A 17,558-nucleotide genomic window follows, 5' to 3' on the forward strand; every position below is an offset into this window, starting at 1 on the left:
GAATTAACAATCATTGGTCATTAACTCTCAACTCCAAGGATTTAATTCCCTAATAAAAAGACACAGGCTAACAGAAACAAACAGATGCAAAAACAGGATCCACCATCTTTCTGCTGCATACAAGAAACATAATTCAACATCAAAGATAGACATTACCTCAGAGTAAAGGGTTGGAAAAAGATTTTCCAAGCAAATGGACCTAAGAAACAAGCTGGTGTAGCCATTCTAACATCTAACAAAATAGACTTCAAAACAAAATTAAAGTTATTCAAGTTGCCCTGGTAGTGGCAGCACAGATTCCTTGCTACCCATCCCAAAGTTCTGTGTTCCCTTAAAAAAGCCACACACATACATACACATACAAATACACGCGCACACACACCACACACACACCACACAGCCTTATACTTAATATGTCTTAATCAGCTCAATGGCTGGGCCACTTCAATACTCCACAAGTCTAGCACACGCCAAATTTCCTGAATTATTACTTACTAAAACCTATATTCCATTATTCCATTCTGGCCTGCAGCCCTCCCGGGCCATCTATGATCGCTGGCTCTTACATGTTGGCAGTCTCTCTGTCTTAGATGTCTCAGGCCTGGACCTTCTCCTTCCCCAGCATGGCACTTTCTCTTCTCTTCTCTTCTCTTCTCTTCTCTTCTCTTCTCTTCTCTTCTCTTCTCTTCTCTTCTCTTCTCTTCTCTTCTCCTCTTCTTCTTCTTCTTCTTCTTCTTCTCTTTCTCTCTCTCTCTCTCTCTCTCTCTCTCTCTCTCTCTCTCTCTCTCTCTCTCTCTCTCTCTCTCTCTCTCTCCCCCCTCCATGCTAAGGGGCATGGACCCTCAGCATCTTACATGCAGATGTGCAGATTCCCATGTAATTTTAGAGACTGAATCAGCATAAGTAACATTAGACCCAATCCATAATTTAAAATAAATAAATAAAAATAGATAGGGAAGGACACCTCATATCCTTCCAAAAAAAAAAAAAATCCACCAAGATGATGTTTCAGTTCTTAACATCTATCTATGCAATGGCTCTCAGGTTCATAAAGGAAACATTAATGCTTAAATCACACATCGACCCTCACACATTGATAGTAGAGGACTTCAGAGTCCCTCTCACCAAAGGACAGGCCATCTAGACAAAAATTAAACAAAGAAATATTAGAGCTAACAGATGCAAGGAACCAAATGGACCTAACATATCAACAGAATATTTCACCCAAATACAAAAGAAAATACCTTCTTCTCAGCACCTCATCAAACATTCCCTAAAGTTCACCATATACTCAGTCAAAAAGCAAGTGTCAACAGATACAAAAATATTAAATAACCCCCTGCATCCTATCAGATCACCTCGGATTAAAGTCCAATTTCAACAACAGAAAGCCTCAGGGAAACTGAACAATTCTCTCCTGCAAGATTCCTCACGACCTCAAACCCAGGATCTCTGGTGACTCATCTCTTCTGCCTCCAGTTTCTGTTCTGTTCTCCGCTTCTATCTTCTCCAGCATTCTTTCCTTTCTTCGGCTGTTCGTTTTCTACAGTGTGCTCAATGTAGAAGAGCCCACTCTGTGATGTCATTTTCTCTCCCAGGTACCCAGGTTACAGGCAAGAAGTATGGTGAACTTTTAGTGAAGCAATGGAGATGTTGCTATTCTGCCAAAGAGTCACACTGACTTTCTCTCATTATCCGCTCAGTCTAAAACCCTTCCGATCCACTTTCCTCTTTATCCCAAATTCCTCATTCTTGGCTTCCATTTTGGCTACCCATCTTTAGGCTGTTTCCTCTTATATTTTTCCATGTTCGTCTGAAATTTTTTTAATTTTAAACCATTTAATATGCACAGTGAAAAACTAGAATATAAAAGCATTTCACATTTTTTAAAACAAAAATAACACCTTCTAAATTATTTAACATAAGGCAGAGATCCACAGTCTTTTATCTGAAACCCTTGAGTCTAGATGTTTCAGAATGAGAAATTCTCAGTTTTTTAGAAAGGTAATTCATACTAATCAACCCTCAAAAGAGTCTGTGGCAGCACATCCCAATAATCCAACACAGTAATGTTTATGCAGCAGAATCAACGAATATTCACACTAAATGGGATAAGCAGATCAGTGTCAGACCAGGACAGATCCAGAAGCAAATCAGAAGCAAATGAATGCTGTTATCAAGCTTAGGGAAACCTTGTTTTCAGAACTCTTTGGATTTTGAGACTGTAATTACAGATAAAGGAATGCAGACCCTTTGAAACTTGTAATGACAAGACATAAAAGATGGTTTAAACAAGTAACCCGGGGGCTAGAGAGATGGCTCAGCGGTTAAGAGCACTGACTGCTTTTTCAGAGGTCCTGAGTTCAATTCCCAGCAACCACATGGTGGGGCTCACAACCATCTGCAATGGGATCCATCTTCTGGCATGTCTAAGAGAGCGACAGTGTACTCATATACATAAAATAAACAAATAAATCTTTAAAATAAACAAACAACTAACCCATTTTTACAAATGCAAAAATAATACAACCTTCAAATACACTATAAATTAACAGGCATCTTCTCTTTGACATTATTAAATGTACACCTTAAATACATATACATATAGCACACAACACAATTCATTATGGTCAGCTGATATCAAAGGCACATATGTCCAATTCCTTACATAAGAAAAGGACTCTATTAAATGTGCAATTAAAGATGGGATTCATCTGGGGCTGGAGAGATGGTTCAGTAGTTAAGAGCACTGACTGCTCCTCCGAAAGTCCTGAGTTCAAATCCCAGCAACCACATGATGGCTCACAACCATCTGTAATGAGATCTGACATCCTCTTCTGGTGCATATGAAGACAGCTACAGTGTACTTACATATAATAATAAATAAACGTTTTTTAAAAAAGCTGGGATTCATCTACTCCAAGTGATGCCAAGAAGAGCACTTGCTGAGAACAATACAAGGGGGTGGGGCTTAGACTTCAGGAAGTGCAATTTTACTTGTGAGTGCTCTCTTCCACAGAAACTCCATAGATAAACTCTACTTACAGTGAACACTGGGTGAATTTTTCATCTCTGTATACTAATACCATGTTGGGCCTTATGCCTAAATTTTAGTCCTTTAGAAGATTATCTTCTTCATCAGTTAAACTGGTAGTATTTTTCCAATTTTATAAGATAAGCAGGTCACTAATGATCTCCCTAATTAGTTGCAGTGTCAAAAAGAATAGTTAATTTTACTAATGTATTATAAAATCCTATCTGTTCAGAAATCACAATTATTAAAAAAAAATGCAAAACACCAAGCTACTGTGCTTGGAAAGCCACTCGTAGTTTCTGATCACAGCCATCTCCTCCACAGACTGGTATGCGAAGATTGGCTTCAGCAAGTAAAGATGACGTTGGAGTAGGTGCAGGAACAGCTTCGTAGGCTCGAGGACAGTGAACGAGTGTGGAGTCACTCTGCTGACCGACTCCAATCAAGACCCATCATCCTACTCTTCTGGTCCTCATTGGCTTCACAAAAAAAAAAAACTCCAATTTAGCAGAGTTGCTGTGATGCTGAGATCAAAGTATTCTTCATTTTTCTCAAGTTAGCATTATATCTAAGAAGACTTAACACTGCTGCTCTTTGTCCCTGAAAGAGCCTGCTGTAGTCTTCTTTTAGCCCAGATACATACATAGTGCACTGCTTCAGCCCATACTTTCCACAGCTGTATAGTTGGCAGCTGTATTTTGCTGTCTTGTACAATATAATTTACACAATCAAATAAACTTCTGGAGGCAAATGGTCCTTCATATACAGTCTTACTTTTACCAAACAAATGAACCATGTAGCTATCACGGCCTCTCACTCCATCTAGCACACACTGAGGGGCCGGTTTCGGTGGATCCAGAGAAATTCCTGCCTCTGACAAAACTTCTCGAGAACCTGTATTTATTCCTGTTTGACGCTCAGTTCGAGACTGTTGTGAATGAAGACATTCATCCATGGTAACAGAAAAGAAATGATTTTTGCAGAAGTCATAGTTAGGATGTGCACTATCTTTACATTGAAAATGTGATCCATTGATGCAAAACATCTTGGCTACTTCAAAGTAAGATCAATGGGTCCCCCTCTCTGCTGTGGGTCCCCATTCAACATCAATTGTAGCCAGCTTTCCACTGGCTCTACCGTTAAACTACAAAGGCCATTTGGCTGAGGTAAATGGCTACTAAACCGAACTTCTCCGGTCATCTCTTCACATGCAAATATACACTTTGGATCTTTCTTCTTAATCTTCTTATGCCAGGTAAATGGCTGCAGGTGCTGCATAAAGGGCCTATATCCAGCAGTACATTCAGACACAATGGTCTCAAAGTTCCAATAATCCACAGTGGCTGTGTATGGATTATCTTCAAAGAGCCCTGGGGCCAAATACTGCAATGTTCCCACAAAAGATGTACAGAGACTTCCTTGATCAACATCTTTGGCATAACCCAAATCAATTATTTTATGTATTACCTTCCCACCAACATCCTGAAGAATTATATTTCCAGGTTTTAGGTCTGATGTATAATTTTGTTTTCATGCAAATATCAAATCCCAGATGCTATGTCACTCAGTAAAGAAAGTATCTGGCTTTCTTTAAGCCCACAACAATGTTCTGATTTGTTGAGTCGCTTCCGGGAGGTCCCCTCCAGAACAGTCCTCCATTGCTAGAAGAGGCACATCGTTAATTAAAAAGTTCAATCCCTCGGGAACATCACAGGCCTTTACAACATTCACATGGCTCAACTTTTTCAGGATCTGGATTTCATGGCACCATCGCTCTCTGGTTTTGGTACTTAGCTCTAAGTGACAAGACTTAATTGCTTTTTTGAGAGCAAGTTCCCGTGCTGGTACAGCCAGTACCGGGCCACTCCCACATCTCCCGGGGCGCCCATGCCCGGCCACAGCCCCCCGGGGAGGGGGGCCCTCCATGGGGCAGGTGCACCAGCCGCCTCCTCTTCTGAATTTTTATTCTTGACTCCTAGCCAGAGACTTCCCAGCAGGTTCTATTCAGGCTCCTACTAATTAGGAGTGCAGAATGATCAACAAGTTTTTGACTTAACGATTTTTCCGTTTCAGGTTCCCAGTACAAGGAAATAGTCTGAGGATTAATTTGTTCATCCTTATGAGTCACTCTTACCTCCCTTCCACCATGGCAGAGGACTGGAAATTCTTTTTAAGGGTCTAGAGAGATGAATCAGAGGTTAAGAGCACTGCCTGCTTTTTTCAGATGAACCAGATTTGATTCCCAACACTCAAGTGGTAGCTTAAAACTCTGTAACTCCAGTCCCAGGGGATCACACACCCTCTTGTGGCCTCTCTGGGCACCATCCACACACATGGTGTACAAACACAGGCATGCGGGCAAAACATCCATATCAGCATAAAATAAAAAAATCTAAATATGTGTGTCTCTGTTTCAATGTTATTTCTGTCTGTGATGTCTAATCTTGGTGGTCACCTTGACTACCTCTGGAATCAATGAAAACCCGATGGGCTGCGCGCATCTGTGAGGCGTGTTCTTGAGTGGATCATTTGAGGTGGGAAAACCCAACCCAAATTTGGAGCATTTACTGTCAGGAGACACATACTAAATGTGGGTCATACTTTCTGGTGGCAGCCTACACACAAGAACTTGGAACAAGGAAGCCTTTGGGTTTTGCCTGCTTGTTCTCAATCTCCTGCTGCTTAGGTACTCCTAGCTGGTGTTAGAATGTTCTTCTTTAGGATTCCAATATAAGCTGAGACATGAGCTAAACAACTACTGACTGGGCTCCTGGCCTTTCTGTTGGGAGATAGCCATTGTTAGACTACACAGGCCACGGCCTATAAAACACTCTAATAAATCTCCACATATGTAGGCATGGATGTGCGTGTGCGAGTGTGTGTGTTTATGTGTACGGATGCACCTGCGCCACAGTGAGCATGTGGAAGTCAGAGGACAGCTTGTGGAAGCCAGTTCTCTTCTTCAACAATGTCTACTCTGGAAACTAAACTCAGGCCATGCATATATACATACACACACACACACACACACACACACACACACACACACATATATATATATATACACATATATATTTCATATTTACATATATAATACATACTCATTCATTCTATCAGTTCTGTTCCTCTAGGGAATCCTGACTACTACACTCTCCTTGGAAATAACATTCATCAGCTGGATGTTAAATAACGATGGCGTGGCTCTGCAATGAAGCAAAATAGAGCCATGAAACTCATGTCATAGAGCAGATGTGGTTCCGAGAAAATGAAATACAAAGTAACACTAAAAAAAAAAACACACTAAATTTTAGTAATATAGAACTGGAATGAGGAAGGGCAACATAAGAACTCTACTCCCAGTCTATTATTTTTCTATAAATCTAAAACTATGTTAAGACTAGAGCTAATAAATACTTAAAGGCTATATAGAATATTTTTTCCATATCGACCAAAAGTAAACACATTGATCACCAACAAATCTGAGCCACATGAAATGTCAAAGGCAGTCAACAAGAAAGAAACTGTTAAAAGGCTGAAATACAGATCCACAAGCAAGATAAATGCTCTTAAAAAGGAAAGTTGTGCTAAATACTTCATAATAGGTTTTATTATCCCTAAGGACAACATTAAACCAAAATTTTAAACAATAGGGGGTACATAACATGCAGAGGTAAAGTATGTATCAACAGCACAAAAATCACAGAGGAGAAACAAAAATCAACTGTGACACGGTGCATATTCTACAGGAGGTGAAACACCGTTTATCCGCAGAGTGTGATTTTTAAATATATATTGCAAGCCCTAAAACAATCACTAAAATAACAGGCTAAGAAGCCCACAAAACAATAAAATGGATTAAAATAATTTCTCAATGTGAAACAAAGCATAAAAAGGAGGAGAATAAGATGAAAATGAACAACAAAATGGTATAACGATAATACATCCTCTCAAAAAATGCATTAAATATAAAGCGTCTAAACATCCCAACTAAAAAGCAGAGGTTGATGGAGCACGGTGGGTCGCACCTGTAATCCCAGCATTTGGGAGCCTGGGCCACAAAGATTGCCAGGAGCTTGAAGCCATGTTGGCTGTATAGTGAGTGTCATGAAAGTTTGGACTGTAGAGTGTGATTCTAGCCAGGAATGGAAATTATGACCCAGCTAACCAGCTGGGGTCTGCTTGAAATTGGGGGGGGGGGGCAGTTGTGGCTAAGCAGGTTGGGGGAAGGCGAGACTTCCCATTTCCTTTCTTTTCAGCACATTCACAAGCTCTACCAGTCATTATTACTACACCACGCAAGTATAATTATTATTCATGATTGTAAGGATTCAATATAGATGAATCTTGGAAGACCTGATGCGAACAGAAGCAACCCAGTCGCAAAATATCCTATGATCCCATTGTGTGCAGCATCTAGGCTCATCAAATCCATAGAGGCAGAAAATTGATAATTACATGGCAGAGGCTGAGGGGGGAAGAAGGAATGGGTAACTGTTTAATAGATCCAGAATTCCAGGCTGGGAGGACAAGCATGAAGTTCCCGAGACAGACAGTACAGTAGCTGTACAATGTGAATGTGCTGCAGCTCACTTTGACTGGCTGGAGTCGGGGAGATGGCTCTTGCCATACAAAGTCGAGAACCTAAATTTGAATCCCCAGAACCCGAACGAAGCCAGATAAATAGCAGCTGTCTGTAATCTCAGCAATCCTCCAGTGAGATGGAGGTGGAGACAAGTGCCTCCTTCTCGGGAGATCACAGACCTGCTAGGCTGGTGTCCACAGACAGCAAAGTACAACAAAAGAGGCCCTGATGCAAACAAAGTGGAAGATGAGGACCAATATCCAATATTGTCCTCTGACATCAGCATGCATGCTGTGGCAAGCAGCATTCACACTCAACACACACACGCACACACACACAGTTTTATCAAGAATAAAAAGGTGTTGTACGTGCCATTATGTTATCATGATACCTAGTTGTTTACTTATAAGCAAACGAAAGGAATCAATTCCTAGACATTACGCTTTAATCTTGAACAGAATCAAGATTCTTCATGTACTTACAAAAAAATAAAAGGACTCTGTGTCCATTTCACAGTAAGAGTAGGTGTCCTGTTCCCCAACACAAAGCAATTTCCAGCTGAAGAAAGGAAAAAGCCTACGTTCAGGCTCAGCCTCTAGAAATTCTTGTGCTGAGAACCCGAGTAAGCAAAGAAATGCCTTGCTTGGTTAAGGCTTGCATTGTAAAAAGCACCATAAGCAACAGAATAAAAGGGTTAGCATCTTTTCTGTAGAAACTGTGCCACAAATTTGATCCTATGTGTGTCCAGCAGAGGGAGCTGGAAAGAGGGGGATGCTTAGTGTCTCTGAGGCCCTCAGTGAGGGAGGGGCTCAGGAAGACGTGGTCTCTGCCCATCAGCCATACAGAGGTATTCAAAACAGACTTACCAACTTCCTCCACTCCAACTGTCCTTCAGCTAGTGGCCAGGCCACATGGTCCCCTCCTTCAGGAAGCCAATCTAAAGCAGCCATAAAGTACCCACTCTCCTTGCTCCTCACAGAAAAAGAAGGGTTTCCGGTGGTGTGGCTTTTGTCCTGATGCCCCCACCAACGCCACCCCAGTGTCAGGTGCAAGGACGTGTTAGAGCACTTCCCTGTGACCGAGGCCTTAGAAACTGTGGTTTCAGGGTATGGAATGTCAAGCTAACCAGCTGGGGTCTGCCTGTAACTAGGGGGAGGCAGCTTAGGCTGTGGCTAAGCAGGTGGGGGGAGGAGAGACCTCCCATTTCCTTTCTTCTCAGCACATTCACAAGCTCTATCAGTCATTATTACTACATCATGCAAGTATGATTATTATTTATGATTGTAAGGAACATTTTGCTTTTGCTTTTGCTTTTGCTTTTATTGAAAACAGGCTAAGTAGTGATGATGGTTCACACCTTTAACCCCAGCACCGGGGAGGCAGAAGCAGGCGAATCTCAGTAAATTCAAGGTCAGGCTAGTCTACACAGTGAGTTCCAGGACAGCCATGGATACACAGGGAAACCCTGTCTCAGGAAAACAAACAAACAAAAACAAATGAAAACACACACACCCCGCCCCCCATACAACATATTCCGATTAGTTTCCTGCCAAGGGCCTTCCAGGAAGACCAGCAAAGGGCTCTAGAACTCATGGAATGTGGCACATGCAGGACGGGTGTGTCTCAGATTAGCATGGCCCAAGGACTGTCCTGAGGACTTCATGCTGTTAAGAGTTCTGCTCAGCTTGCTGCCCTCACATCCCTCTTAATCTAAGAACTGCATGAAAACTCTAAGGGGCTTCCAGCCCCTCACTGGACAGTATCTCTGGCACTCACAATAATAATGTTAGATCTCTTCCAGGCAGTACTACTAACGAATGACTCAGTCACCACCCTAAGAAAGAACTTAAAGATAGAGATCGTCAGCAATGACCCACCACCCTTAGGTGGGAAAAATAAAATTGTAAGTGAAGCTAAGTTGAGATGTAGAAAATCTCAGGGAACAATTTGAAGTTCAAAAAAGAAGACTCTTAATAGCCCTTTAAGCAGGCTGGCGAGATGGCTCAGCGGTTAAGAGCACTGACTGTTCTTCCAGAAGTCCTGAGTTCAAATCCCAGCAACCATATGGTGGCTCACAACCATCTGTAATGAGATCTGACACCCTCTTCTGGTGTGTCTGAAGACCGTGACAGTGTACTTAGCTATAATAATAAATAAATCTTAAAAAAAAAAAAAAAAACCTTTAAGCTAGGGATTTTTTTAATTCAGGGAACAAGAACAACGGCAGCCCTGGCTGACGTGACTCTCACTGAGGCTGGACTGCCGATGACTGATCTCTTGTACCCATTTTTGCCCTCAGTTTCCTGATATGATTTAATAAGAATTGCTGATGAGTAAATATGTATTCTGAGGATTGAAAGTACATATGACTGATTGTTTTTATATGAAAGTTTAGATTTGTGATTCTTTTAAGATTCTTCTGAGATTACTTTTTTTTTCAAAGAATTTATTTATTATAAGTAAGTACATTGTAGCTGTCTTTAGACACCAGAAGAGGGCGCCATATGTTACTACGGATGGTTGTGAGCCACCATGTGGTTGCTGGGATTTGAACTCAGGACCTCCTGAAGAGCAGTGAGTGCTCTTACCTGCTGAGCCATCTCACCAGCCCCAAGATTACTTTTAAAGATACATAATAAAGTGATTATTCCTTCCTTTGTAACCGGACATTGCTGCCTGCCAGTAAGAGAAACTGGCTGAGAAAACTCCCTTGCTCGCTCACACTTTGTTAATCTATAACAAGTTGCTTAGTTACGAATGTACATGGGTTCTTGGGAACAATGTGTTTTCTTTATCTGTACTCTGTACAGACTGTTGTTTTATAGTCACTCACTAAAAGAAAAATAGAATGTAATCACATTTAATTCTATGCTCATTGAAAGATTTTGCTGGGATACGTAAGCTATGGGAGAAAAAAATAAAGTATATGTTGGAGTTTGCTCCATTCACCAACTCTGTGTGTGTGTGTATACACACACACACACATATATATACATATGCATGTGTGAAATGCTTGGAGCCTGCTTCTTGGAACTTTGTTCCATTCATTCAATGTGTTAATATGTATATATATATATATGTGTGTGAGTGTGTGTGTGTGTGTGTGTATGTATGTATGTATGTATGTATGTATGTATTTGTATGTGTGAAGTTACTGAAGCCTGCTTTCATCCACTCAGTGTCTGTGTGTGTGTGTGTGTGTGTGTGTGTGTGTGTGTGTGTGTGTGTGAATTTTCTCTCTTTCCTTTTCTTTCTCTCCAGCCCCTAAAGACTTAGAAAAAAAACGTTCAGGGTTTTCCCCACTGGCCACAGGGAGCGCTGGCCCCAGCGAAACAAGTTTTGCTCCCTCACACAGAGCAAAAGGTCTACTGACTCTTCCTGTCCTGGCTGGCTGCACATGCCCAGATGTGAGCACTCACCTCCACTTGGGTGACATTGACGACCAACACCACCACCATCAGCACCACAAACAGGTAGCAGAAGACGCGCAGTTTGAAGAAGTTGGTCCACATGGTCCGGCTGTGTCCTGATGACCCATGGCCGACACCACAGCACTTTCGCCGTCAAAGCTCCATGTCTCTGTTCGCTCTGAGCCGGGAATGAACATCCGGTTTAACTTGCTGCCTTTCTGCTCGTCCTCTTCAGAGTTCTGTAGAGGAGAGACTGCAACGATTCAAGAGGCATGTTCTGTACAATAAACAAAAGAAATGAAACTCTCACCAACTGCAACCGAAGAAGTTCATTTCCTTTCATCGGCTTCATCCAACCAAGGTCCTGTCACAAAAACAGAGGAAAGGGCCCGGGGACAGTAATCTCTTATCTCCTGGGGACCTTAAGGCCTTCTCTCTAGATAATTGTTTCAGTTTCCTTTTTCAACTCTACGCAGAGATGGTAATTGTTACTTTATAACTATGTTACTTATAACTTTTAATAGGAAAAAAAAAGTTTTCAAACTCAGACATTGTGAAGTAAAAGTAAACATTACATTTCTAGAGTCTTTTTTAACTGATCCTTTGTGAATTTTTACACCCCAATGATTTTATTTTTATTTTACGTGCATTGGTGTTTCGCCACCACGTGAGGGCGTCAGATCCCCTGGAACTGGAGTTACAGACAGTTGTGAGCTGCCGTATTGGTGCTGGGAATTGAACCCGGGTTCTGTGGATGAGCAGCCAGTGATCTTAATCACTAGCCATCTCTCCGGAGCCAAATTTCCAGAGTTTAACTAAGTAAAATCACCTCACTTCCCTTACAGGTTAAGTTATACAACAGTACCATACTCGTTATATGTCAAGAGTGTTAGGAGGAGGCCTCGTGTTAGCATAAAGAGTTCCGATCAGAACACTCCGCAAACCACCCTGACCCACAGGAAAGCCAGACTACCACAGTCTCCACAGTAAGACATAAACCAGCCTTTGGTTCACAGGTTCCCCCAACAGGTGGTCTCTGTTCTCCTTCATCAGTGACAAGACATAGGAAGAAAGACACTCACCCTGAGTGTGTGTGTGTGTGTGTGTGTGTGTGTGTGTGTTGGGGGAGGGGGGCGCGGGGAGACAGCTTGAAGAATTTATAAGAGATCCTGATTCTTTTATCACAGGTGTTTCTTGGTGAAGGACTAGATAGAGTCTTGTAGCAAATTCAAAATGTTCCCTCCAGTGGCTGGTTGTACGCTGTTTTTCCTGCGGTTGGGTTTGGGGAGTGGGGTATTTCTAATCAGTACTGATTTCAATTATTTCATCACTCTGATAATATCATTTTTATAACATTTATGAGATTGCAGTAACTTCTCGTTTTATAGCAGGAACAGATAGCTGCACATCTTATTTTTGTAGAAAAAGTAAACAATACACAAGTTTTTCCAAGAGGAAAAACCAAAAAACAATTGATTTGAACCCTTTCAAACAATATATAACTATAACTATGTATATTATATAGTCACATATAATATATATTGTTTATATATGTTTGTACATATATATAAACAATTCACTAGAATATATAGTAATTTCTGTGGAGAATCTTTTTTTTTCTTGTAAACCATGGGAACTTCTGATTCCAGAATGGATTCGTTTTTTGTACTAATGTAAAGAAATTTTGTTACTTTCTGTAAAACAAAAATTAAAGCATCCACACTGATATGGCTTTAAACTCGAGCTATGTAGGAACTGGAAGCATGTCAAGCAATTTACAATTTACTTAGTTATTAAACTTTTCTGGAAAAAAAGTCTTAAAGGGCTGCAAGAGTTTTCTCATCTCTAGTCATATAGTCTCTCTCTCTCTCCTCCTCCTCCTCCTCCTCCTCCCCCCTCCTCCCCTCCCTCCTTCGCCCCCCCCCCCACCTCCTCTACATTTCCACCAAAGAAATAAAAAAAAGAGGAAGTAACTGTTTCTGTTTTCGAAACGTGCACTATGGGGTGAAGGTTCCAGTTAAGGGACATCTTGAATCACTTTCCAGCTCGAGGTTGGCTTTTGCCGTTGCACTCTGCAAATGAATTCTCTTTATACCTTAGTAAGCCAACACCTCTTCAGTATGTCTACAGCTTAGGGCTTGTACTTTGGCATTGCTTGCTTTGAGACCCGTGTTAATGTTTGCAGCCGTCTAAATATGCATGACCCAGAGAGTGGCATTATTGGGAGGTGGGGATGGACTTTGAGACCCTCCTCCTAGCCACATGGGAGTCAGTTTTCCCCTATCTGTCTTTGAATCAAGATGTAGAACTGTCAGCTCCTCCAGTCCCAGGTCTGCCTAGACTCTGCCATGATTATCATCATTATCATAGACTGAACCTCTGAACCTGTAAACTAGCTCCAGTTGAATGTTGTTCTTTATAAGAGTTGCCTTGGTCAGGGTGTCTCTTCACAGCAACAGAAACCCTAACTAAGACAATGTTTATGTATACATTTTATCTTCATTTCTTATCATACTGCACTGAAATGCAGACGAGCTAACGTCATCCTCTGAACTTAGAAGGGATTCATCTAAATTATCATCTACTATTTAAAATTTTTAATTATTTTTATAATTTACGTGTATCTGTGTGTCCATGTATACCACAGTGCACACACCTGTGGATGTCAGAGGACAACTTATAATAGTTAGTTCTTTCCTCCCATGGGGGTCCCGGAAACTGAACTTTCAAGGCAAGAAGGTTTTCCTGCTGGGTAGCCACCTCCAACCCTCATCTGTTATTTTACTGGATATTTTCTACGCCAGCTACTGTTGCTGTTCTTCTCATTCCTCAGTTATTTTGATTTTTCCCCTGGAAAGCCTGATCAGATTTACTCTCTTTATTGTTTAGAGGTGGATCCGAAAGAACTCCATTTTTACAACGCCAGTTTCTGCTGCCTCTGAACTGTTCCGTCCCAGGCTCCAGCCGAAAGGTTCAGCTCTACACAGACACTGATAGTGGTTCCAGTCTGATAAAGTATGTGTCAGTGCTGATAAAGGCTTCTTTAAAGTACCTACTGCTCCAGTAGCCTTTGGCTGGAAATCAAACACACACTATTATAGACCTTAGTGAGAGACGAGGGTATACATTTAGAAACAGGTAAGAGACATTGTTAAGTGTAACCTGAGGGTAGTTGCTACCTTGTAAAGGTAGGCTCTTCGGTTATTAGAAGTGATAATTCTGTAAAAAGGGGCCAGTGAGGTGACTCAGCAGATAAAAGTGCCCTGACCAGCCCAGCAGTCTGATCCCCCAGGAGCCACAAGGTAGAACCACATTCCAGCGTTTGGCCTTGGCCTTTGCTCTCTGCAAATGAATTTTCTTTACACCTTAGGAGGCCAACACCTTTGCTGGTTCTGCTTTTCCTATGTCTACACCTTAGGCTTGGATCCTTTGGCATCGCTTACTTTGAAACCCTTGATATCCCTTAGATAGCTACAGTAGACTGCCAAGTAGAAGAACCACTAAATAGAGTGGCCAGGGGGCATTGCTTACTTCAGTTGGCAAGGGCTAGTGGTACTAAAATGAATTTTGAACTGTGCCTTGCCATGGTCTCTCAGGACAACTGGATTCTGGAGCACTAGGAACAACCATTCCCTCTTCAGTGACCTTCCTTCAGCTCCTTTCTCAGTAGCCGATTACACACTTGGTCAACCCAGAAGAAATTATGAAAACAACAGACATGGAAAGAAGATAGTAAGCCCAGTCAAAAGGGGACAGAGCCCCCCACACTGCTGGGTTAAAGTATGGTGTGCCCTCCCCCTGAGAGGAATCAGACAGTCATGAGGGTCCTGGCAACCTGCCAGCTTCAAAGACACCCTAATATTCCAAATGACACATAATGCCTACAGGAAGAGAACACAATCACCAGGCAGTGTGATTCTTCATCCATTGGGAACACGGCAATAATCTATTGTTGATGAAAAGCAAGGGGGAAATTACACTTTCATATACATTTTTGCAAAATCCTGCCTCACAACCTCTCTGAGCACCACTGCCCTTCTGAACTTGAGTCAAGCAGAGACAGAACACAAGCCAAGATCTCAACATCCCACAGAGGACTGTCACACACATGTTCCTCCCTGCATGACTTCTCTGATGCCTCCAAAACTGCAGCTCAGTAAGGCCTGGGTAGTCCAAAGTATGAGGAGACAACAAGATAAGAAGCAGCTGGCGCCACAGCAGCGATGAGACTGGCGATAGGGACCAAGTGCAGTGTCGCCAAGCTCTCTGCACTGGGAGTGGAAAAAAGAAGAGAAGTAAGGGGTGGGGGTTGGGGGGAGGAGAGGGGCCTGACTGCGCTCTCGGGTACAGGTCACCTGAGGTGCCTGCTACCAGGCGCTGCGGCGCTGCAGCAAGTGGAGAAACTGAGGATGGAGATGTTCAGGCTCGCCCTGCATCCTCTCTGCAGCGGCTCGGATCATCCGGACCTTGGCAGTCGCAGCCCAGGGCTGAAGCTCTGCCTGCGTCTTCGACCGGGGCCTCGGCTCCCGGGCTCTGGAACGCAGTTGGGACTCCCGGGGCCGCAGCTCCCTACACCCGGCCGGGGACGTTAGGGACCCGAGGTCCGCGCGCGGAACACAGGGCTCTGCAGCTGCGGGGCGCACGAGGCACGCCGCACCGGGCGCTCTCGGGACAGGCTCCGCCCCGCCGCGCGCATAGTCGCAGCTCGCACTCACCGGGTCTCCGGTCTCGCTCGCCGCTCGCCCTCCCACGGGATGTGGACGCTCCGATCGGGGGCCTCCGCGCCAGGCTGTTCTCTCCCGGCTTCCTGACCGCGCTACGGAGCCTCACCCCCGACCCCCGGCTACGATTGGTCCGACTATGGGCGGGGCGGGGCGGAGCGGGGATGTTGACTGACAGCCGCGCAAGCTGAGTGATGTGCCCAGTGGCGAAACAAGGAGTTGGCACTGCCTGTGCTACCCGACCGCCCCAGGGAGCTTGGGTTAGGATGACTGTGTACCTCCGGAGATACACTCTAGCCCGAGGGCTGGACCCTTTTGGAGACACAAATACAGATGACCTTCGGACATCAGCGTTTCCCCGGAGCGTCCCCTCAACCGATTCTCTTCCTGAGAACTAACCACAATGCTGGCCTAGCAGTGGCGGAGCTGCTGGTACCAGAGAAACACTGCTTGCCAAACGTGAGCATAGAGATCTTGAAGCTTCTCTCTTTGAAGTTAGTTCTTGGCAAAAGCGCCAGGATATTCCACCCAAACCACCCTCAATGCTGGATTACCCTAGTTTGGACGTTTTATGTCAAAAGCAGCTTGGTGAATCTGAGATACTGAGAGGAGTTTCTAGAGGACAGAAAGGCCTGTGTGGGACAAAAGACGTTCCTGGCTTAGAGCACAGTGGGGTTGGACTTACTTTTAACCAGAGCAAAATGCTGGGGGATGGGGTGGAGTCTGGGGCTGGAGAGATGGCTCAGCAGTTAAGAGCACTGGCTGCGTGCTCTTCCAGAGGTCCTGAGTTCAATTCCCAGTAACCACATGGTGGCTCACAACCATCTGTAATGAGATCTGACGCCCTCTTCTGGTGTGTCTGAAGACAGCTACAGTGTACTCATATACATTAAATAAATACATCTTTTTAAAAAATGTTAAAAAAAAAAGTCTGCCCTCAGACTTAGTCCCAAGTTGAAGTAGAATCGATATGAATTCCAACTGTCATTAATTATCATTATATTTATTGACAATGGAGCTATAAGAGCCTGAGGTCAGGAAGAACAGAAGCAAAACAACTGTCTTCGGGGCATAATAAGACCACTGGGTTCATGAACGCAGAGCACCTGTGCTTGCCTCTACAAGACTTGAACAAAACCAACCCACCAACATTCTCACATGGCAGGACAAAGGGTTCATGTGTACACACACATTAACTGAAGACCCAATGATGGCATCTGGGAACAGGAGATACTGTTTTCCTAAGGGTATGGACCCTGATAGGTCAACCACTCTCCGGGGAATGGCTTCCCACCTGTTAAGTGTTTGTGTAGCACAAACTGGACTAAGTTGTTTGTTTGTTTGTTTGCTTGTTTGTTTGTTTAAATTAAGAGAACACAGTGAAGGGAGTTGGAGATGGATCACGGGGGAATAGAGAGAGAGAAAATAATCAAAATACATTGCATAAAGTTCTAAAAGGATCAATAAATTTATATTAAAAACTTACAGATTCTGCCAGGTAGTGGTAGCTCACATCTTATTTCCTAGCACTCAGGAAGAAAAGGAGGGCAGATCTCTTACGTTTGAGGCCAGTCTGGTCAGCGCCTGAATTCCAGGACAGCCAGGGCAACACAGAGAATCCTTGACTTTACAAACAACAAAAGTAGCCGGGCAGTGATGATGCCTGCCTTTATCCCAGCACTCGGGAGGCACAGGCAGGCGGATTTCTGAGTTCAAGGCCAGCCTGGTCTACAGAGTGAGTTTCAGGACAGCCAGGGCTACACAGAGAAACCCTGTCTCGAAAAACAAAAACAAGAACAAAAACAACAAAA

The 17,558-nt window shown here is 43.2% G+C and overlaps 1 protein-coding gene and 1 pseudogene across 7 annotated transcripts in view; both read right to left on the reverse strand.

Annotated features, from left to right (window-relative positions):
• The window catches only part of Nxpe3 (neurexophilin and PC-esterase domain family, member 3), a 57,152-nt gene extending 39,594 nt beyond the window's left edge, over positions 1-17,558 (reverse strand). For 2 of the 7 annotated variants that reach the window (XM_030249167.1, XM_011245943.3), the window contains exons 1-2: positions 15,742-17,558; positions 11,036-11,265 (exon numbers count right to left, since the gene is read on the reverse strand). In XM_030249167.1, coding sequence (XP_030105027.1) covers positions 11,036-11,128 — 93 coding nt within the window. In that variant the 5' untranslated portion in view covers positions 11,129-11,265; positions 15,742-17,558. Of the gene's footprint in view, positions 1-11,035; positions 11,304-15,381 lie in introns of all 7 variants that reach the window. The other 5 variants (XM_006522325.4, XM_011245941.3, NM_001134457.1 and 2 more) reach the window with 4 other exon arrangements.
• Gm17809 (predicted gene, 17809) lies at positions 2,191-4,884 on the reverse strand (annotated as a pseudogene).

Source organism: Mus musculus, chromosome 16 (genome assembly GCF_000001635.26).
Source record: "Mus musculus strain C57BL/6J chromosome 16, GRCm38.p6 C57BL/6J".
Taxonomy (NCBI): domain Eukaryota; kingdom Metazoa; phylum Chordata; class Mammalia; order Rodentia; family Muridae; genus Mus; species Mus musculus.